The sequence below is a fragment of the Callorhinchus milii genome, unplaced genomic scaffold (genome assembly GCF_018977255.1).
Source record: "Callorhinchus milii isolate IMCB2004 unplaced genomic scaffold, IMCB_Cmil_1.0 Scaffold4, whole genome shotgun sequence".
NCBI classification, from domain to species: domain Eukaryota; kingdom Metazoa; phylum Chordata; class Chondrichthyes; order Chimaeriformes; family Callorhinchidae; genus Callorhinchus; species Callorhinchus milii.
Window position 1 is genome coordinate 49,376,415 of NW_024704745.1, and position 23,327 is coordinate 49,399,741.

At 40.5% G+C, this 23,327-nt stretch overlaps 1 protein-coding gene across 1 annotated transcript; it reads left to right on the forward strand.

Moving 5' to 3' along the window:
- Window positions 1-7,379: 7,379 nt before the first annotated feature.
- klhl15 (kelch-like family member 15) lies at window positions 7,380-22,462 on the forward strand. The gene is made up of 4 exons (XM_007901156.1): window positions 7,380-7,618; window positions 9,225-9,349; window positions 13,557-14,268; window positions 20,867-22,462. The coding sequence occupies exons 1-4, from the start codon at window positions 7,613-7,615 to the stop codon at window positions 21,974-21,976; spliced, it is 1,953 nt and encodes a 650-aa protein (XP_007899347.1). The 5' UTR covers window positions 7,380-7,612; the 3' UTR covers window positions 21,977-22,462.
- Window positions 22,463-23,327: the final 865 nt, after the last annotated feature.

A 23,327-nucleotide genomic window follows, 5' to 3' on the forward strand; every position in this document is an offset into this window, starting at 1 on the left:
CACACAGCCTCTGACTGGGGACGAGAGGGCACCTTCGTGTCTGTCACCCACAGCTGGAATAACTGGCTACCCAGTGGCCTGGAATAAATAGGATGGACGTTTTATTCCTGGACTGTTGTTCGATTCACGTTTGAGAGATAGGGAGAAACTTTGCATAACTTTTCTGACAGATTAAACGGATTAAGTAGACTCTACGATAAAGTGGCTTCAGGGGCTCCCTATTATATATACACCTCATTGATCTATGAATGTCTGAATGGATACATTCATTACTTTTGAAAAGATTAACAGTTCATCGCAGCAATCAATAAACCCCCTAGCCAGCAATATATTTTAAACATTAGTTTTCCCATGGTTATTGATCCACTTTTCTTTCCTCTCCTTTCTGACCAATCAATTTGACCTGGATTATGTTTTTGTGACTTAGTTATTCTCTTTTGTAGCATTTTCCTCTTTCTTCACTGTTTCCTTGTCAACCTGGTTCATTCTTGCCTCTAGGTCAGAGGGCTGTAGACTCTCCGCTGATACTTGAACTCAGTGGAGGCTGAAACACCATATTGAAGGATATTTTCTATACATTGTCATGTTTGCTTACAAAAATCTTAGCAAGTGAGAATACATTTTAAGATTTAATTCTTCTTAATGTGATGCTTTATGGATGATTTTTCAGTTTCATCACAAATTTCAAATTTCAAATCTTAACCATCTTCAAAAGGATAATAATAGTAATTTGGTCACTCAATCCACAACTGTTTCTGGGATACTCTTGTGCGCAATTGGCTGCCACATTTTGCCTACAAAATATATAGTCAATTCAAATTTACAGTATATTCTGTGAGTTGTCTTGAAGACATGGTAGGGCGCTATACAAAATGCAAAGATTATTATTATCTGTTATAAATACAAGTTGTTTGTTTTAACTTGCAGTATCTTCTAGTCCAATCAGGTTTCCGTGCTTCCCACAGCACAGAAACAGCCTTGGTCAAAGTGACAAATGATATTTGGTCCATTTGTGACCAGGGCTCTCTGTGTCTCCTCATCCTTCTTGACCTCTCTGCTGCCTTTGATACTGTCAACCATTCTATCCTCCTCCACCAACGCTCCACTCACCGCAAACGTTATTGTCCTGTCCTTGACTGGTTCACACCATCACTTTCACATCGTCTCCACTTTGTCTCCCCAAACGGCTTCTTCTCCAACCCCCGCACTGTCTCGTGCGGCATTCCTCAGGGCTCTGTCCTTACTCCTCTCCTTTTCAACATCTATATGCTCCCTCTTGGTTCCGCAGAAATGGGGTCAACTTCCACATGTACGTATATGACACCCAACTCTATCTCTCTGCCTCCACCCTCAACTCCAGGACCACAGCTGTCTTGACAGAATGTTTGTCAGACATCAAATCCTGGATGAGAGCTAACTTTCTCCAGTTCAATGTCAACAAGACTGAAGCCCTCCTGATTGGCTCCTGTCAGCATCTCCACTTCTCAGGCACTGACAGCATTACCATCCAAGGATGCACTCCACCTCACTGATCCAGTCTGGATGGGTTTCATTTATGTCAATTATGGTAATGTATAATTAAATAAATGTATTATATTTGTCTCAAATTAAGGAGCATTAAATCCACAACTACCACATGGGGCATTGCTGTGCACAAATTAACTGCTGCATTTGCCTACAAAATACAGTCACGACACTTTACATTTCATCCTGTGAAAAACTTTTGAGATGTCTTAATGTGAAAGGTACTATATTAAACGTAAGCATTATTTATCACGTAGAGGGTGATTAATCTTACTGTAAAACAGACTAGTCAAGAATGTGTAGCCAAACAGCACTGACTTACAACAATTGTGTACAAATTTCTGAACCTCCCATTGCTTTGAGATAAACATCCAAGAATAACAGGTTTCACTACCAGGAAACTTATCCACCTGTGTCAGTTACTACCAGTAGTCTACAATTTCTAAGCCAGTGCGATCCATCTGGTGGTAGCTAACACATACTTCCACCAATTCTGTGGATCAGGATCAAATCTGTTGTGTTGTGCAGCTTGTTTCTCCATGTTGCTTTTTGTGCCGCTATAGTATTTGACTGTAAAGTGCAGTAAACTGTGATTCCATTCACAAAGACGGTGAGTTTTAAGGTCCTAAACCTCTGCTTTCATCTTTGAAGTGGAGTGAGTGACAATATGAAATAGTGACTTTGTTTCCGATTTTTTGTGATATCACTAAAACAGAGATTTCATGTCACTGCCAACATATATGATTATAGTAACAGATGGACAGCGGAGACAGACAAATGAGTTCACAGAATTAGCATTGTGTGGCTGCCAGGGAGAATATTAGTGCTGCCATTCATAATCACATGAAGGGATATATTCTCACGTCACAATCTCACACAGGTGCACTGTAATGAATGAGGGATTGAGCGCTCATGTGAATAATCTAATTTCTCTTGGTTTGAGGGGGCAGGACAGCTGTGGGCACATCACCTTGTCCAAAATAAATCTGATATTAGTCAGACTACAAAATGAGTCAATGAAGAATGTAATAATAATAATCCTTGCATTTGATATAGCGCCTTATCATGTCTTCTAGACATTTCAAAGCTCTTCACAGAATATACTGTAAAGTGAATTGACTGTATATTTTGTGGACAAAATGCGGCAGCCAAATGCACACAGCAGTATCCCTCAAACAGTCGTGGATTGAGTGACCAAATTATTATTTATTTTTGAAAAGATTATTACCCCCAGAAAAGCAATCTGCCAATTGACTAACAACTGTGTTCTTACTTACATCTTATCCACCCTTCGTTTTTTTTGGTCAGCCGGGTGTCTGACAAATGCAGAAACCTATCACCATGCTTAAAAGTATCCAAACCAAACTGACAATTCCATGTATCTCACCTACACATGGAAATCCAAGAGACAGATGGTTGGAATGGAAGGTGCACTCTTTCCTAGGAGGGACATATCCTGCTTGCCTAATTCTGGAAAGTATTAGGTACAGGTTGGCAAGTGCCAAGGCTTTGGGACCCCAGAATGCAACGTTAGGATAACCAGTTAAAACCACATATCGCCCTCTTCAATTGTCTGTGAGTTCACTACCAGTTTCATGTGATATTTGAGCTTTAACTAAGATTAACAACTTCTTCAGTAGCACAGCAACAAACCTTTGCTTCTTGGATTCGACTTTTTCTGCTGAATCCTAGTATTGTACCATATCAAAACTTGTTCATGAAGTCCAGTCACAACATGGATTTCAGATATAACAATTTAATAATAATAATAATCCTTGCATTTGATATAGCGCTTTTCACGGCTTCTAGATGTCTCAAAGCACTTCACAGAATAGACTGTAAAGTGAATTGACTGCATATTTGTGGGCGAAATGCGGCAGCCAATTGCGCACATCAGTGTCCCACAAACAGTCATGGATTGAACTGACTAATTTATTTATTTTTTCTTGAGGGATTATTATCAGGCGTGTGGAGTAGGAAACTTGCCCAAGGTTTCACCTTGCTGGGAATCGAACCTAGCTCTCTCGCTTGCAAAGCGGGTGTTCTAACCACTGAGCTACAGGACTCCACATTTGCACTTATATAGCGGCTTTCACACGCAGACAACTTCTCAAAGCCTTTTACAAAACAGAGTGAAATATGGAATTCCAATTCCATATCAGTATCTAAATGTCAAGGACCAAGAACAAATGAAATTGCAAGCAAAGTATCCATTATTATCATTATGTACAGGATGGGTGCCTCTGATATTAGCTACCTACACTAAAATTTTCAAAGGGTCTCAGGTCCTTATCTGAAACATAGACAGCTGCACACTTCCAGGGGTACTTACTATTCGCCCCAACTCAGTATTGTTTTTCACAAAAAATATATATCTTGTAATGTAACACATAACAATCTAACTACACATATACGTAACGCGTCACCCAAGAGTGTGTTCTGCCATTTTTCTTCACAAATAGTAATGCTTTTTTATTTAATATACCTTTTCATGTAGCATTCACAAAGTAAAATAAAACCATTGCCTTGATCATGCTTTCTTGGGCTGTTTTTTTAAATAAAAATTACCTATCCCTGACTCCCTCAGTTTTCCATTCTCCTGCACATTTTCCTCTCTGGTTGGCTCAGTGAATGGACTTGATGCAGATTCTCTTTTTTTCAGATTAAGGAACTCCTTGAACATGTCTGGAAAGCATATCATTTGAAGAGTGAGGCTCCAGGTGAATGACATAAGATTGACAGTGGGAAAATCAGTTCTCCTGAAAGTTAACTGTTGTTAATTGTCTGATGGCTGGTGACCCTAACTGAAAGCAGATTATGAACTGACATCCCACCACACCAAGTGGGAACTTGCTCATCTTCTGAGTGCCTACATTACCAGCTTGTATATTGTCCCAAACCAGGATTGTGGCCAGGAAAAAAATGGATCAGTTGCATAGACTTTGAATGGAGGGAAGCACATCAGCACATTCTCCCCAACAACTGAGCAAACTCATGCCATGTGTGGATCATTAGTTGGGTATGGTGCAAGGTATTCATGCTGGGTATCTTTGCTATTAGTATAAAGGGAGGTTCGATGAATCATTCCAGCACTCCTTCCATTCTGAATAACACCTGTACATCCCTAGTCTGTCTTCAGGGGGCAGAAAGCAGAATATGAGCTGACATCCCACTGTATGGTGTGATAGACGATATCTGGGTATCAGCCTGGTTCCGTTTTTTGGTTGCATTCCTGCTTCACCTTTGAGCCAAAAAGTTGTGGTTTGGGCAGGCGATTAATCATACATACACTGCAGTAATATAGCTGTGCCGTACAGATTATCAAGGATAAAAACAGTGTGGCCAACATTATATGCACTTCAATGAGCAATTGTTGGAATTTGTGTGGGTGCAACTTTTTGGGTTATAGAATAGCCTTAACCACTGAAACCTTGCTGGAAACCCACAGGGCTTGGGTAGAAGTGATCATCTATTTTAACATAGTGCTTACAGTCTGTCCGGCAGTCCAAAGATTTGTTTTAAAAAATACAATGTGTATTTTTATATTAGCCATGGCAATATAAAGGCCTCAAATGTTTGTAAAGGAGAAGAAAGCTGCATTTAATTTGTACTTTCATTGTATGATTAATACGACCTGCAAAATCACACAGCCAAGGTTACAGGACAACTTCATTTAACAAAGGTCATGCTGCAAGAGGTGGGGGATGGCATTGATAGAAATATGTTTTATGTGCATAAGGCCCCATCACTGCTTATCATTTTCATGTTAATAGACTAAGATGCCACACAATACTTAGGTTGGCTCAAATGGTAAATGGAGCAGTCCACACAGACAACAGGGAGCAAAGCTTCCCTTGCCCTAGATACTTCCAGGCTTTAGACAGACAAAATTGTATTTCTGCATCAAACCCCTCCTATTCCTTGAAGTTTCCATTTGTCAGTAATTTTTGAAGGAAAGAGGCAGTGCACACACCACATTCTCCCCACCATCTGACACAGCAGTACAGTAAAGATTATAAAGTGTACTCGATAAGGTGAGGTATGAAGTATGAGTAGCTGCAGAGGGTCTACCTGTGGTAGGACAAAGACCAAATAACTGGGATAAACATATAAATCATATGTGTAAAATTTTCAGTCATGCCTCGACCAGATACATCTGTTGTTGCCACACACCAAAATCATGAATGCGACAACAAATTGCTTTTATATTGTGCTTTTCACATCCCAAGGTGCTTATCAGTTGAGAGTTTGCATTCGATCTGGGGGTTGGATTCAACAAGAAGATTACATTTCACGTCGGGAGGATGTCCCAAGGTGCTGGACAGAGCACAGCATTTAGAATGGGGTTGGGGGCGGTGGCAAGATGACCGAAGGCACGCTCAAAGAGGTCTTGAGACAAATCTTGAAGGAGGCAAGGGGTGAGGTGAAGAACTCCAAGATAAAGTTCCAGAGGATGGAGGCAGAAGGCCCAACTGCTGATGGTGGGACAGGTAGGGTGGGGGAACGTGAAGCAAGCCAGTTCCTGCCAAGTGGAGGGAATGGGCAGCTGGGGCAAGACCGTGAAAGGCTTTAAAAGGATAAGTAGCTTGAAATCGGAAGTAAGCTGGAACCTGAATCCATCATGTAAGTTTTCAAACCTATCCGTGCTTTATTTAAACTTCATGGTTATATCATTGCTGATCAAGCTTTTCTGAATTCACTGATATTCTTTTTGTTGTTAAAGCTTCTGAATCGCATTTTCTAGTCAGCAGTGGCCAAAGCATTTTCAGTCAAGTAGAAATTATCTGCAAAAGGTAGTCTCACACCAGTTAGGATGCCCATTGGATGTACTGTAAATTCAACTTGTATGAAACACCACCAGAAAGATAGGCTTTAAAGTTTTTTTTAAAAAAGCCTTTACATTCATTTATATTTTAATAATCCGAAACAGGCTGACGAGCTTATCACAGTATTCGGTAGCTATCGTGGTAGCATTGGCTACATCAGTCAACACTGCTCACTTTTTCCTTGTTTCCTTTTCTTTCTCATCAGAGAGCTGTAATTCTTGGGAGTATTTTCCCTTCAGCTGCACGCCTGACACTTTCAAAAACCCACCACCATTACTTACGAGCACCTAACAGATAAGAGTTCCACAGACATGCTACCTATGCTGGGAAATGTCCTTGTGTCTGGAATGAAATGCACCATCGCCTGGAGGGATAGCACCTTGTTACCTAATCCTGGAAAGTAATTGGCGCAAATTGGCTGGAGCCAAGGCTGAGGGGAGAAGCAAGTCTGCTTTTTGGAGGTACTGCTAACCAGTTAACTGGGCCACTGGCCATGCGGGAGGGGGTTGGCATATCAGGCCAAGCTTCCCCCGACTGTCCGGCAAAGGCCACCTTCACCCGTTAGGGAGGGATGAGCCAGGGTGGTCAGTTACCAGCAGTGCCCCGGGTGGACTGCAGACCCTCCACACCCCCAGCCCAGGGCTTCAGCCCCCACCTCAGAGGGGTTGGCTTGATTCTGACATTCTGTCACCTTGGAGCCAGTTCAAAGTGCTCTGAGCCCCTGTCCCCTCCGCGTGTTGGTCTATATAAATGCAAGTTGTTTGTGTTGTTCAGTTCTGGAGCCCCCGCTTCCTCCTCTCTCTCTCTCTCTCTCTCTCCCCCCTCCAAAAAAAAATGGTGATTTATCCCATTTTGAACCAGTGCTGGTCAGTCCCTGTGGGAGCACCTCAGTCAGAGCGGCCTCTGGACAGCCTGTAACCAGGGCGTCCCTCACCTGCCGCGCCGGAGCCATCTTGTGTGACGGTGCCGCCCGTGGCCCCGGAAGTGGTTTCACTTGTTTTGATCCGCTCGCCGGAAGTGAGGGCGGGACGGCGCCGAGGTGCGGGAGGAGGAGAAGATGGCGGCGGCGGCTCAGAGCTGACAGCGAGCCCTGGGGTGGAGGGGTGAGGAAGCGGCCTCGACTGATCACCGCCTGGTACAAGGCCCCGGGAGCCGCGGGTCAACGAGGGCCGGAGCCTCGATGAGCTGCGGATAAACGGCGGCGGCGGCGGGGGGTCGGTTGGGCTGTGAGCGCCGGGCGGTGCCGACTGTGGCTGTTGCCGATGCTGGTGAGTGAGGGCCGTGGCCGGGCCGCTGCTCCCGGGATAACTGGGTGTTTAGCGGCGGCTGTGAAATGCCCGCCTTCCCCTGAGCCAAGAGCAGCCTTTCAGCGTGTAGCCCCCCCCCCCCACACACACACACACCCACACCCCGTGTGAGAGATAACCGGGGAGGTGAAGGTTGAAGAGTTCACAGCCCCCCCCCCCCCCCCCCCCCGCTGACTCCTTGCGGTTTCTTGCCACCTGTTCGTTTTCTAAACCGAACTTCCAAGTTATTCCATAAGATTCTTCTTTGCCCACAAAGTATACAGTCAATTCACTTTACAATGTATTCTGTGAAGGGCTTTGAGGCGCCTCTCAACGACGTGATAAGGCCGGTCTCGAGACCTTTCTCTTCGACCGTGCCTTCAGCTCCCCTCTCGACTCTCTACCCCCTCCTCGCCCCCTCCCTTCCCTCCCCTCACCCTGACCATTTCCCCACTGCTCGGGTCCTGACCCAACTGTCCAGCGCCCTGGGCCGTCCTCCCGACGTGAAAAGTGCTCTATAAATGAAATCTTGTTGTTGTTGTTGATAAGGTGTTATATCAAATGCAAGGATTATTTATTCTTAGCCCAGAAGATGTCTATTCCCCTCGCCCCCCCCCCCCCCCCCACACACACACACATACAACACCATCTCCAAACATTTTTTGTCACATAAGTAACCTTTCACATCTGCCTATGAAGTCTGCATCTCATCTCGCTTATTGGTTTGTGCAGGAGTTGAAGAAATAACTGCTTTGTAAACTTCAAAAGATGCAGTGAAACAAAATCTCAAAATATATGCAGCAAATGCAGAGATTTTTTATTATCGCTGCGGATTTATTGTGAAATGGAATAAAGACACAGGGCTGCGACCATGTAATAAAGCCTGCCCCAACATAAAGATGCTGTACTTTCAATATAAATTTATATTATTGGTTTAAAAGGTCAGTGTTAGTCTCGCCAGTGTTTAGGAAAATTGATTTTAGTTTTGACATAGTGCAATTTCTAAGATGCTTAATTGTCTTTAGAAACACCAAAAATAATTGACCAATGACACATTCTGAAATGGCGAAAGTTATCGCTAGGAAGAAACTGCAATTGTTAATTGTTAATTTTTCAATAGTTGTGGTTTGGCAAACTTTTTTTCAAGAATAATTGTATATTAGGAACATCTTCCAACATGTAATTTCATATCTTGATGATTGAGTGTAAATGCATGAAGTAAAGCTGAACCATAAGATTCTTGGTCGAGAAGATTCTTTGTTATCAGTTATAAGGGGGCTGTATAGTTAGGTTAGGGGCCTCAGGCTTGGGGGGGGGGGATTCCCCTCTACATTCAATGAATCATGGTGGAGGAGATATGTGTGCAAATACTAGGTGAGGACAGGATTGGACTCAGTAGTGCTGGCACTCACTGTCTAAGTTAGCACAATGAATGTTTGTTAAAATGCAATAGCAGACTGGGGGTGAGAAGAAAATGGCCTCTTCCTTATGACACTCTTTCTACTGTATAAGCAATGAGCAGGTGGAACAAAATCAATACATTAACTTATTTTGTTCTCTACTCCGAATGTTTCCTCTTTTTTTGCAGGAGCCACTTGCTGGTGTGGAGCCTCCTTTAGGCAGGAGTGCTGGACGATCTGGCCTGCGGACGTCTCCACGACTGCTGTCAATGTCGCTGCGTAATCAACCCATAGAAGGTCCACTTGCAGCAGGGTGAGATAACTGTGTCAAATTTCCCCCCTTAAGAAAGAAATGTCGGCCCAACTGTAGTGCAACATTGTCAGCAAACTGGTCCAGAATGGATGATGGGCAAACCTGGAGCACAATCCATACATGTATGTTTGAGATGCAGACAGAATGCTAGCTGAGCTCCTCGGTTACTTTTTTTTAAAAAAATGTTCTGCATTTATGGAGAGTGAAGCTGGGTTATTTGTAACTGTTGTCAATGAGAAAGTTAGCTGGGATATGGTGCTGCAAATACACTAAAAGCATGGGATTTAATGGGCCTTATTTGCTGCACATAAGGATTCAATATATAAATAATTATTCTTTGCAACATTCACGTTTTTCAAAACTTCTCTGCCACTAGCAGTTTAAAAATATGAACAGCCTACCCGAGATAACATGTCATTGCACAGGCACCTGCATATTGGAAAGCTGTACACGACCAAATTGCCCTCTGTAACTGGACTGTAGAAAAACTGCTAGATAGTGGGTTCTCGTTTTGCATTACTCTCTCTCCTCCCCCCCCCAAGCGCGCGCGCGTGCACACACACACACACGCACACAAGTTGGTCAAGCCATAATGAGATGTGTTGAAGGGAGGTAGAGTTATACATGTTATTCAAGTGTCTGAACTTCCTGATCCTTCATTGTGGGGCACCATTCACAGAAGGCTGTCTATATTTTAAATGTGTGGCTGGAAGAGGCACAGAGGCTTAGGGAAGTGGGAACAGAGTGAATGATGCGGGAAACCATTATTGATGCACCTGAAATTCTTCCAAGGATACACAAACCATGATTTTGTAAGCAAATATGATTTTGTAAGCAATGTTTTGTAAGCAAATATGGTTGTTTGCAAACACAGAGTGCTATTAATACAGTTAGTTTACTTTGTTCGCATTTGCACCCACAAATAATACAGTCCCCACATTTTAGAGTAAATTCTGTGAAGTGCTTTGAGATGTGTCCTATAACAAATGTAAAGATTATTATTATGCTATATTGTTTTGCTCATGATAGAGCTGAATCAGCTTGGGAGGAAAGTAAAAACATCTTTCTAATCTAAATGAAAATAAATGTTCACTCAAGTGATCGTCCTAAGGATTTAATATTTAAAAACAATTAAATTATAAGTTTAGCTGCAATTTCATAACAATATTGCATGTCTTTCAATCCTAGAATGATGAGCACAAAAAATGAGAAAATGCTCATTGTTTCCAATCATTGCTATCCATTTATTTTGAAGGATTTTTTACTGGAAAAGCAATCCCCCAATCGATTAACAACCAGGTTCCTACTTACTGCTAGGTAAACAGAGGCATGATCCAAACCCTCCACCGTCTCTTTCCAAGTGACAAAGCCCTTGAGCATATCACCCTTTCCTCTTAGGCCTATCACATACGTATTGGAATTAAGATAGTGATGCTTTGCTACAATTGCTCAAACAACTGAATTGTGTTTGCATATTGTTTGAAGATGCCTTTGGAGTCAGTTATGATGTCTATTGTGGTTAATTGGCCTGATAATATTGTGTGTAGGCTTATTTGTAAAGACTGGCTGCTTGAGTGAGGCTACCACAACTATGGAACCATGTTCCAGCAGGTTTTCCTATTGCAAGGTCCTAAAACTGGGCATGAGGTGATTGACCAATTTATTTGGAGGATTGTTAGCCAGTACACTGGGGAAATTTCCTGTTCTTTATGAGTAATGACTTGAGGTCTTTAATGTCCACCTGAAAGGGCAGGAGGGAGTTTGATATACTTTCTTCTGAAGGACAGCGCCTCTGACAATCTAACCTTCATCCAATATTGCATTGGAGTGTGAGCCTCGAGTCCGAGCTGAATTATATTCTTCAGGAGAGTCGAGGAGGGAAAAAACTTGTGTGGAGCCCACCCACCAACTCACTCCCTGCTCGTCAGGCATTGGCCTGCTTCATATCTCCTGTGCTTTCTGTCCCACCATTGGCAGTCAGGCCTTCAGCCTTTCTGCCCCTGCTCTCTGGAACTTGATCCAGTCTGTTCACCTTGCTCCCTCCCTTGTCTCTTTCGAGGTTTGTGTGAGACCTTCCTGTTTGACTTGTGGCTTTGGTGATCTTTGTACTTTTTCCATGATTGCATTTGAGAATACAGGTATGAGCATTGAGGGAGAAGTTTTAATGGATGTCGGATGCAATCTAATACACATAAAATATTCTGTGATTTTCCATTATAGTTTAAATCAATCCAGAAGTTTTGATTTTTTGGCAAATTCACTGTTGTCTCTTTTATTGGGCTTCAGCCAGGATTGCTGCTCATATTAATACTTTGTGACCCTCATGGAAATGAATACATGTGGACATGATGTGTTTTGTTTTTGCCTTCTCTGTGATCTCCCCATAAAGTACATCTTATCTAGCGTTCAGAGTTTGAATTCGACTCTATTGTTTTGTGATGGCCTCAGTGAGCAGCTTTACATGTAAAATGGTAAATGCTACACAGGTTTCCTTGCTTTAGGGAAACTCATATCTACTGAGGAGAGTAGAGGAGGGAAGAAACTTGGGTGGACCCCACCCACCAACTTACTCCCTGTTTGCCAGGCACTGGCCTGCTTCATATGTCCTTTCTGTCCCATCATCGGTAATCGGTTCAGCACATATGATGGTTTGTGCCGTCAGTTATGTGCACTCGAACTATCATTTCTAAATTTAACCTGTATGTACCTTATCATTTTTGCTTAAAAACTGCAGGCAATGCTATCTGTTGTGTTGGCTACCGTGCTTACCAACAATCTTCCAGATTAATTAATCAACCTCATGGTTGATTGTGGTATCTTGCTGGTGTAAATGGCTGCTTGTTTAGCTACAAAATCACTACACTCACTATGGGTAATTACCTGTGATGCACTTTGAGACATTTTGACAACATAAAGTGCTATTAAAGCAATTATTTTGTTCTTAACGGGAAAGGCGTTGGAAGATAGAAAAGAAACTTTATGACACTTCTAAGAGTTGGAAGAGAAGCTTAGGCCAGTTTCCTCTTCTCAGCAGTTGAAGCTAGAATCTGCTCTCAGTATTTTCAATGACCTGGCTAGGATTTCAACTTTTTAATAATTCAAATTGCAGCAGGCTTGTCACTGTTTTTCCTTTTTGGTGAGGCAGTGTGTTGGTCTGGATTTAAGATTGTAGTTGATTGTACGTTGCAACTTTGATTCAGCAATCTTTTTCCTGTGACATTCTTATACTGTTCTCACTTTTGTGGTGAGACTGATGTCTTGGATCACATCGTAATTTGATATAAGCTCTGCAATTTTGAAACATGTCAAACTGCTTCACAGGTATTTGCTGTTAAATGAAAACACAACAGCCAATTTGTGCACAAAGTCCCACAAACAGCCATGATTTGAATGACCAATTTATCTGGAGAATTGTTGGCCAAGAAACTCCCTATTCTTTCGAATAGTGCCATAGGGTCTTTAATATAGTCTTGAACAGGAAAACTGGACTTTCATTTCTACAGAACTCGCTAGAACTAAACTGGAGCATTCCATTTTAATGTTTACCAGCCAATGAAATGTTGTATATAAAGTTTTACTTGCCTCAAACCCCTGGCAAATAGCATTTCAAACTGGTATTGTTTATTGATCAAGTATTTCATCTGCACTTTGTGATATCAATTGTCACTGACTTTCTTCATGTGAATTGAATATCAGATGTCTACAATGTGAATACAAAAATAACTTGATTTGTTTAATTGACTGGTTCCCTATATGTTGTGACAAAAGGCATCGATGCTTTGTGATTGAGTCTATCAACTCTGGGGGTGTTAGAGAGTCACATTTGTTTCCAAATCTGTGACACTTTCCGAGACCTTAAATAGGAAGATTTATACACTTTCAGTGATTCCAAGGACTTGATGATTTTCTTTAAACATTACTCAAACAGTTTGTCATTTTACCATCTGTACTTTGACTATCATTTTTACTATTTCATAAACGTTTTAAATTCTTGAAGCTTTTGAATCTTACCGATTGATTTAGCTGGCGTGGCTTTTTAAATGTGAAATTAACCAGCATTATTCATAGTCAAAGTGTAGACTTGTGGATTTATCCATTACATGTACAAAAAACATGAGCAGTTAGTTGGGTTTGATTCCTAAACGTAGATTTTGATTTACAGTTGCTCTTTGAACTGTCCTAAGGTTTCTTGTTTTGTTTCTTTCAGGTTATTAATGGCAGGAAATGTGGATGTGTACAACTCTTCTGTTCATGACTCCTGCGTTTCTTCGGGGTTCAAAACCCTGTATGAAGAGGGATTACTGTTCGATGTTACTCTGGTCATCGAGGATCACCAGTTCCAGGCTCACAAGGCACTATTAGCTACACAGAGCGACTACTTTCGAATAATGTTCACAGCAGACATGAGGGAACGGGATCAGAATAAGATCCATCTCAAAGGTCTCACTCCAACAGGCTTCAGCCATGTCCTTCAGTTCATGTATTATGGCTCCATTGAACTGAACATGAGCACAGTCCACGAGATTCTGCAGGCAGCCATGTATGTCCAACTAACTGAAGTGGTGAAATTCTGCTGTTCTTTCCTGTTGTCAAAAATCTGCTTGGACAACTGTGCAGAAATTATGCGACTCTTAGATGATTTCAGTGTTAATATAGATGGTATCAAAGAGCAACTGGACAAGTTCCTGCTGGACAATTTTGTGCCACTAATGTCTAGAGCTGACTTTCTGTCCTACTTGAGTGTTGAAAAGCTTTTGTCATGTTTGGAGAATGATCAACTGAGCAGGTTCCCAGAGATTGAGCTGTTTGAGGCAGCACAAGCCTGGCTGAGACATGACCGAAGTCGCTGGAGGCACACAGATGCCATTGTTCAAAATGTCAGGTTTTGTCTGATGAACACAACAAACGTTTTGGAAAAGGTTAGTATGTTTGAACCCAGTGGCCTAGGGCCGTCTCTTAGCTAAAGTGCTGTATGTATAGTAGGTGATCTAGCTGTGGGAATCTTTTTGCCGGTCTCGTAATCACTGAATTTTTTACATACTTTCTGTCTGCCTCTACCCTCCATTTTTTTTACTAAATTCTTTACATTTGCATTATTTCTTGGGTTGGTGAGGTGTTATTTCAATGTTGTTTAAAACATAATTTTATTTCAAAATAAGATAACAAAGGAAATTTTTAAAAAGATGCATCCCAAAGAACCTAACCAAATGTCCCCAATAGTTTCAGTTTTTCCATGTAAATATCTTTACTGTGTTATAAAACCAGGTGGCAAATTTTAAACCAGAGGGCTTTGTGGTTCTAGTACAGTGTCGTAGCCAAGTGTCTGAGCTACGTTGCTAGACACTGAGAAGCAGATTCTTGTGATCTTTGGTAGGGCTCTGCTTGCATTGGAACTGGGACCTGGTCCTGCTCCCTTGTACTATGAGGTAGTGTAGTATAATGATTGTGAGAATGAATGCTTGAAATAAGATTGTCCCATAAAAGCCCACAGTCAAGGATCCTCATCTTAAGAGTAAAATCAATTCACTGGGCTGATCCTGAAAATATCCCTGAGGAATTGGCCTGGAGAAAACTTTGGGCGGATTTTCCAGCATTGATGGAAGAACATTTTTGTAACTTTTGTGGGATCGATTTGAATTAACGATTGTTTTCGAACCCATGAAGTGAAATATTGCTCTCCTCCAGTCATTTCAGAATTGGTCTTTGTTTAAAGAGATGCTGGTTGTGCTCTTCTTGCGGTACATCTATGACGAGGAGGGTATTGGGGTAGGGGGTTCTTTTGTATTCGTGAACAAATCTTGTTCAAATCCATCAAACATCTGGATAATAAGTTTAGTCTTCCACACAGCATGGTGCAGGTCAGGATGTTTGCGACGACAATTAATGAGAAGCTGTGCAGAACCCATTACATTTTTATCCACCACAGTCAAAGCAAATACATGCAAAGAAAGTGGAATATGTAAAGCCAACAAATGTTTATTGGGCAGATCTTGATAATGACCGTGTCCTTTAGAAGACAATTATACTGTAACACTTGTATCTTTCATATCTGCACAAATCCAGAATTGAGTACATATCCCTGTTTGCAGGATATTCCCTATTATGTCTTCTAACTTTGTGAGGAATGGGTGGAAGCTAATCATTGAATTTGTGTGAGTGTGGGACGGTTGTTAAACAGGAAATGCTTTGTTCTCTCACTCTTTCTTCTGCTGGCCGTGCACTTTCTGCAACTAAGTGGCAGTTGGTCAGCCTGGGTTTGGGGTAGGCACTAAGAGACGGGCTGGGATGGGGAATAGCCTGAGCAGTATTCTTTATTCTTCCTTTTGATTCTCCCTTTCCTCCTATAGGGAGATGCCTCCCCACAGCAGCGTGTCTGAGTAAGGGATTGAACCTGTGTCCTACGCTCCATGGCTCAGTATTGCTGCTCCAGTGCATTGTGCCTCCATACCATAAGCAATTTATATTTCTATCCAATGGAATTTAATCTACATTCAGAATTTCCATTCACTGATGCAAACATGATTGAACTTAATTTTGTAAGATTGAGTTCTGACTTAAATCATCCTTTTTAGACCAGCAATATCATCCAAACTTGTATGAAAATCTAATTCCACCATCTTTCCTTTAAGCACAATAACCCATAGAAACTTATACCACAGAAGAAGGCCATTTCGCCCATCATGCATACAGTTATAATTAGTAATTATCCATTAAATAAATCAAATGTGTTTCCTGTTCCAAGTTAGCGTTGTTCTAGTTTCACACAAATATTTCATAACTGTGCTCACTATATATCTTTAGTACATGTTAAATGCTGTATACTATTCACAGCGTAAATTGGTGATGCCACATATGGTTTTAATTTAAGTCAAAGCAAAGGGGAAAAGTTTACATCATATTAAGAGTTTTCTGTGGCATAATAGAATTGAGTTGTAGAGTGTTTGTGCGGATGGATTGTGTTGGAGCTCCAGTCAACTAACCCTCCCTTATTTTCTCATTTCTAATTGTGAGATGGAGGGAAACAGTCAATTTGGCAGTATTAGCAACTGTAATTGTCATTATTCTTAATGTGAAAATGTACACGTTTGTGATACAATTACAGAAACTTTTTTGAGCAAAATAGATGTGTTTTTTTTGTTTGTTTGGTGTTTTACTTGGGTTGAAGAGAAAGCGGATTCACACTTTTACAGCTCATATTGTTCAGCAACATGGCAGCCATGCAAAATGGACTGCCTCATTTTAAACCCAGCACATGAAAGTGTACGTATTGGGAATAAAAAAACCTGAATAAAAGGCTTGATGAGAAACTGAAACATAGAGCCAGGAATACTCCAGGCTGTGCTGAGGTAGCCGATCTCTGCTAGAGTGGTAAGAGTGATTGGCTCATCACCTCGGGATAGGGAGGGAAAAATCAGCCAAGTATCTTTGTGCATGTGTAAATTGCATGAGGCTTTGCTTTGATATCACAATGGTCAAAAGCACTGTGAACACACACACAATAGCCACCTGGACAAAATATCAGCAGCTACCCATGGAGCTCTCCGAAATAGAAAGAAAAATTGATTAAGACTCAGGAGGGGAGGTGGGGAATAGGATGAGAGGAAAAAGAAAATACAGTAGAATCTGCGACTTGCAGCAAGATGTTCTGAGCACAGCTAAGGGGAATAAAGGCATGATATGTGATAAGTTTTAAAAAACCTAATGGTAAGTGACCTAGGTTGTAGAAACAGAATAATACAGCACAGAAACAGACTATAAAATCTTACAGCACAGACCAAGTCAGCTATTTTTCTCCACACGAGCCTCCTAATCTCATTGCAATCACCTGCTTATCTCCCCATACCATTCAATATTCTACTTTTTCAAGCATCCCATCTAATTCCGTCTTACAAGAATTTCTAGACTTAACTTCAACCACAGTTTGTGGTGGACAATTTCACATTTCAACCTTTTTTCTAACCTTCCGTATAATTTTATGATTGTCTTAAATTAATGCCATGTCCCAAAGGACTTCAAATTTTCTTTTGAAAATATTGTAGTAGGTAGTAATATAGAAATGTTGTTTTGCCATTTCCCCTGTTAATCAAAAGAAAGCTGGCAGTGTGTCCAGTCCATAAGAGGCTGAGCTTGGAACAGTGACCTGGACAAAGTTGTGCTCAGCCTCACGGACCAAGAGAATCCTCTGTTGATGCCACATTTAATTCACACATTTTGTCTTGTATTTAAAAACGCTAGTTTCCAAAATGTGTGCACTAATACAAGTTTTTCTCCAAAGTCTGATAAAACATTTCTGTTCTTTAGGTAATCAAGTAAATTGGATTATTATTTTACTGTTTTAATTTTCCTTACTGACAAGCAGTCACACAAAAAAATAATAATATACTGCTACATCATCCTTTAATCTATTCCCACTGCCATTATATATGATTTATTATTCAATTTAAACAGTATTGCACTCATTGTATGTTGAATTTATAGGACTGTGCTTTCTCCATTCTGAGTAAGTGTGTTTACTAGATTTACAACTGACTTCCTTTTCAGTGCTAAACTTGTTTTTTGTTTTCTTGGAAACTGTAAAATCTCTTGAGATTATCCCATCTGAGGCATGTTGCTGCAATGGAAAACGTGCAACTTGTTTACACTGGTGAAAGATTACCAGTTCTAAGAATCCTGCACTCAGCTGTTCAAATACGAGTGAAATCAAAGTAACATTGCCCATAAATGTATTCTTGGGGTTATCCTAAACTTGTGAGCTCCCCTGGTGTCCTATGGTGTGCTATTGAGCTATACAGTCCAGGAAGTTGCCAGGTTTCATTCCTTAGGGTTGCCAGTCTCGGGAACGGAAGACATTAGTTAAAGTTCCCCTCATTACTGTCCAGTGACTCCTTCTGGAAATACAACTGACTGATAAAGACTGCATTGTGATGACAAGAATTATTGGGTAGCCTAGTGAGACTCGCTGTTCAGGCTCATGGATACTTTGCTGAAGTAAAGGAGGGCTCCAGTTGCCTGCAGAATGGCTCACCAGTTTAGCAGCAGGGGACAAACTCCCACGATTGTGTTTTAATAAGTTTTCAATTTGTCCAGTTTCCTGTTTCATGAATTCTTTCAACTTTCTTCACCACCTTGTGCCACTGCACGTGATTTAAAAAGAAATTGATTGGAAAGTCAGCTCAGTCCTGCCACTGTTGTTTTTCCATTTTGTCCATCTGTTCCTAAATGCCCTGCACCGCTTAGTTATTTATATATCAGTTATTCAGGCGACAGGTCATGAATAAATATAAGGGTGGTTCTTGTGTTTTACATCATTATTTGTGCAAAATACACAATGATAAATAATCAAGTGATTTTCTTTTTAATTAAGAAACTATTTCCTGAATTGCACTTACATGCCTACGCGCTCTGGGGCGCTCCCGTGCATGAGGGGTGCTATATAAATGCAAGTTGTTGTTGTAAGCCTTCAGTACAAGGTTAGCAGATATGGTTCTACTGCACCTCAGCAATGTATACGAAACAGGAGCATACACTCCAATTGATGTATACAACTATAATCTTTGTTGTGCATAAAAACAACTGAGATTTGTTCTGCAATGCCCCTTTTGTTTGTACTAAATAAGAGCAGCCATTATATGCCATTGTGCAATAATCTTTTATTGCAATATTATTGGAACGTTCCCTTTCTCTGGTCTGTCGCATTATATTACCTAAAGTCCTATTGTAATATGACCAAATGAAGTCTAGTGTTGCTCGACAGACCCTGAAGCTTAATGCACTGGATTTTATCTACATCAAACTGCGCAAATATCAAAGGGCAGTCGTCACTCAATTTTCAACTTGGGTGCTGTCTGGGATGGTGGCATGTGTGGAGGATATAGTGTGTGATTTCGAAATTGGTATCAATCATACTCCCTGTTTGGGATGACGATCACATTGAAGTCTAAAGAATCGGTGTACATAAATTGATCTACTTTTTCCCAAATCTTTTAAAGTATTGTATATGAATTCATTTTCAGAAACAAATGTTCAGCTTCTGTGGTCTATATCCAGTAAGAGCACTGATGCTCTTGAGTTTGCAAATGAACAAGGATGTCTGGTACAAATAATTGCTACATCGTAGTTGAGAGAGACTTTTGAGTGCTGTGAAATGCACACTTTGTTCCTGCTGGTTGTACTGATACATAAACTCCAAAGTGTATTGACCTAGTGTGGTATTCAGCTCCGATATATCTGCTGTCACATAATTTGCGATATTTCTTAATGGGATTCTTTACTAACTAATCTTCTGAAAAGTCAAGTCAGTTGGGAGTTTGTGTGTTACACAACGTCCGGTTACTGGAAGGATTCCCCATTGATGTAACTTGAATTTCTTACTTAAGAAATCTTTTAAGAAGCACTGCAGATTGGACTCTATTGAAACTTGTCTAAATAGTATTTCATCAAGGGGAGCTTACCGGTTTAGTAGTTAAACCTGGTATATGTTTTTTAAAAACTTTGTCTTCTAATTCTATTACCACTCCTTTGCCACTTGATGTTTTTTAACCTTCTGCGGAGATAAGATTCCAGATGTCTGCCGTTTGGTACAAGTACAATATTAAGTAAATTTGTTCTTTACATTCAGTCTTCAGTCACCATCATTGGTTTGAGTGGGAAAAGTTAAGAGTGGTATCAAATTTTGTTTCAATCCATAGAGTGCCTTGCATCTAATATAATTGCATTGCATTTATGCATGGCAGTACAGTGTTACCTTTGTTTTGTGATTGGATTCAGGCCAATGCTTCCTTGTCCCTGTAGCTAATTTGCAACAGCTAATGTAGCTAATTTGAGTAACTGGTGCATGAAGGCTGGGATTACATTGTGATTAAACTGAAAAGTCACATAGCAGCCTGGAGTTGTAAAAGGTGATTGACCATCTGAACAGAATAATGCTGGTGGCGATAGGACATTGGTGTCTGTAAGTCAAAGGGTGTGGGTTCAAGGACAGGCAAGGCTGCATGAAGTGTCAATGCTGGGAGAGGCTTTTTTGTAGGTGCCATCCTTTGGATTAAACATTAAACTGAGGTCCCCTCTCCCTTTCCAGGTTAATGTTAAAGATCCTGTGGCACTGTTTGGAAAGAGAACAATTTCTCCCGGTGTCCTAGCAAAGAATCCCCAAGATAAAATTAATCATTGGCTTTGTGGCTCTTTGTGGGACATTGATGTGCGCAAATTGGCTGTTGAGTTTGCCTACAAATACACAGTCACTATACTTTAAAGTGATTCCTGTGAAGCGCATTTAAATGATGTGATCAGGTGCTATATCAAATGCAAGGATTATTATCAGCAGTCAGTCATTTTTGTGAATTGTAGTACAGTGTATTATTTTGGATGGGGACTTCATATTGTAAATCTTTTTGTAAACCAGGATTACCAATCTAACTGGGAGAAAGTATACTATAGGAACTTCTTTTCTGTGCTATTTGAACGTAATCTCCTCTTCTTCTAAATTGTCAGTTTTATTTTATTCTTGTCTCTTCCCAGGTAAAGCCATCTGAATTTTATCGCTACTCTCGGCAGCTACGTTTTGAGGTTGAGCAGGCGTTAAATTATTTTCAGAATGTTAATCAGCAGCCACTGCTGGAGATGAAATCTAACCACATCCGCTCTGCCAAGTCGCAGACAGCAGTTTTCCGAGGAATGATTGGACACAGCATGGTGAATAGTAAGATTCTTCTCCTACACAGGCCTAGAGTCTGGTGGGAATTGGAAGGCCCTCAGGTACCTTTGCGACCAGATTGTCTTGCTATACTCAACAACTTTGTGTTCCTCTTGGGTGGGGAAGAGCTGGGGCCAGATGGTGAGTTTCATGCCTCTTCTAAAGTCTTTAGGTATGACCCCCGACAAAATTCATGGTTGAGAATGTCAGACATGTCTGTCCCTCGGTCAGAGTTTGCCGTTGGTATTATTGGCAAGTACATCTATGCTGTGGCAGGGAGAACACGAGATGAGACCTTTTATTCAACAGAACGTTATGATATCACGCAAAACAAATGGGAATTCATTGATCCCTATCCAGTTAATAAATATGGCCATGAAGGAACTGTTCTCAATAATAAGCTGTACATAACTGGAGGAATAATGTCCTCGTCAACCTCCAAGCAAGTCTGTGTATTTGATCCCAGTAAAGAAGGGACTGTAGAACAGCGGACAAGGAGAACACAAGTGGTTACAACATGCTGGGAGAACAAGGCCAAAATGAATTATGCAAGGTGTTTTCATAAAATGATTGCCCACAATGGGAAACTCTATGTATTTGGTGGAGTGTGTGTAATTTTACGGGCTTCTTTTGAGTCTCAAGGCTGCCCATCTACAGAAGTTTATGACCCTGATACAGATCAGTGGACTATCCTCGCATCGATGCCGATTGGAAGAAGTGGACATGGGGTGGCAGTAGTTGAAAAGCAAATAATGGTCCTTGGTGGCCTTTGTTACAATGGTCAGTATAGTGACTCCATACTTACCTTTGATCCAGAGGAAAATAAGTGGAAAGAAGATGAGTACCCAAGGATGCCTTGTAAGCTGGACGGCCTGCAAGTCTGCAGCCTTTACTTTCCTGACTTCATATTGGAGCATATTCGACGATGTACCTAAAATGTGGGTATGGCTCAGAATGACTAAGATTTTGTTCTACATTACATTAATTCACTAGTAGGAAAAGTAACATTTTAAGGATTTCTGTCAGAACCAATCATACAGTATTGCAAACAATATTGTTCTTCACATAGAAGATACTAAGAGAAGCTGCGTACATATTTCCTGTGCATTTCAGTGTTTTTAAAAACAATTATTTTCATTCTGGTATGTGGGCTTTGTTGAGATTTTTATTGGTAGATTTTAGATTCATAAACCGTCTGTACCATTTATCTTTACAAACGTATCTTTGCAGACTCTTAAGATGTTGTTAAGGCAGCTTGTTTGAAGTTTTAAACTGTACTTGACTAGCTCCTAGTTCCCATGCAGCCTCTTACTCACACTTTTGGATTCTGTACAACTTCTGGAGTGTTTACCATATTTGTCCTGAATCTCTTCACATTTTGCAATTTTTTTTGATTTCCCTCTTTCTACTTTTAATTATTTTGGCCCTTTTTCCCACTTTGTATTTTTACAGAAATATTTACTTTTCCTTTTTATTTCTATTTGCTAAATCTCTTCTCATGATCAAATCTAACTAAATCAAATGCTCGAGCACAGTAGCAATTGTGAACAGATTTCATTATTATTATTTCTTTGAAATTGGGACTTTATTTTGCTACAGATAAGACTACTGTGGTCACAAGAATAGGCAAGAACATTGGGGGTGGGGGAAAATAGGGAAGAAATGTACAATCAAGTAACTGAAAGGAGAACCTTAATGGAAGCATTGAGTCTCTTATTGTATGTATAATTCAGTGGATCTTCTCATATTAACTTTTCATAAACACTTGACTACAATCTTCTACTTTTTTAGCTGTATTAAATGAAATGATCATTTTCAGAAATCAAAATTGCTGCAGCATGTGATCATTATCCAAGTACTTTAATTCCACGAATGCAAGGTTCATGTAGGATTGCTGGGAGATCCTTTCAGTTACCTGGAGTGTTTCCTGTAACTTTAGATTTCATCATTGTTTGATGTATCCAAGATTTGAGCACTAGGATAATTATTTTAAAAAATAAATTACTGTAGTCAAGATTCCACATGGATGTGAGTTGTAATGATCTGTATTGTGGAGAGGTGCACAATGCAGTTTTATTTTTTAAAAAAAGCTATGTTCTGTTCTAAGAACAAGCCATTTTCTAAAATGCACCTAAATGTATATTTTTATTACCCTTTCCTTGGTCTCTTTTTCGGAATGAGCAGTATACTTTCTTTGCATATTCATCATAACAATTTATCCTCCACAAAGCTTGCTGTTGAATATAGAAATTTATCATTTTCGTCAAATTTTAGAAATCAAAACTT

Coding starts and splice junctions, on each gene's coding strand:
- klhl15 (XM_007901156.1), top strand. Junction 9,350..13,556: donor GAAGGTCCACTTGCAGCAGG/GTGAGATAACTG, acceptor TGTTTCTTTCAG/GTTATTAATGGCAGGAAATG. Junction 14,269..20,866: donor CAACAAACGTTTTGGAAAAG/GTTAGTATGTTT, acceptor GTCTCTTCCCAG/GTAAAGCCATCTGAATTTTA.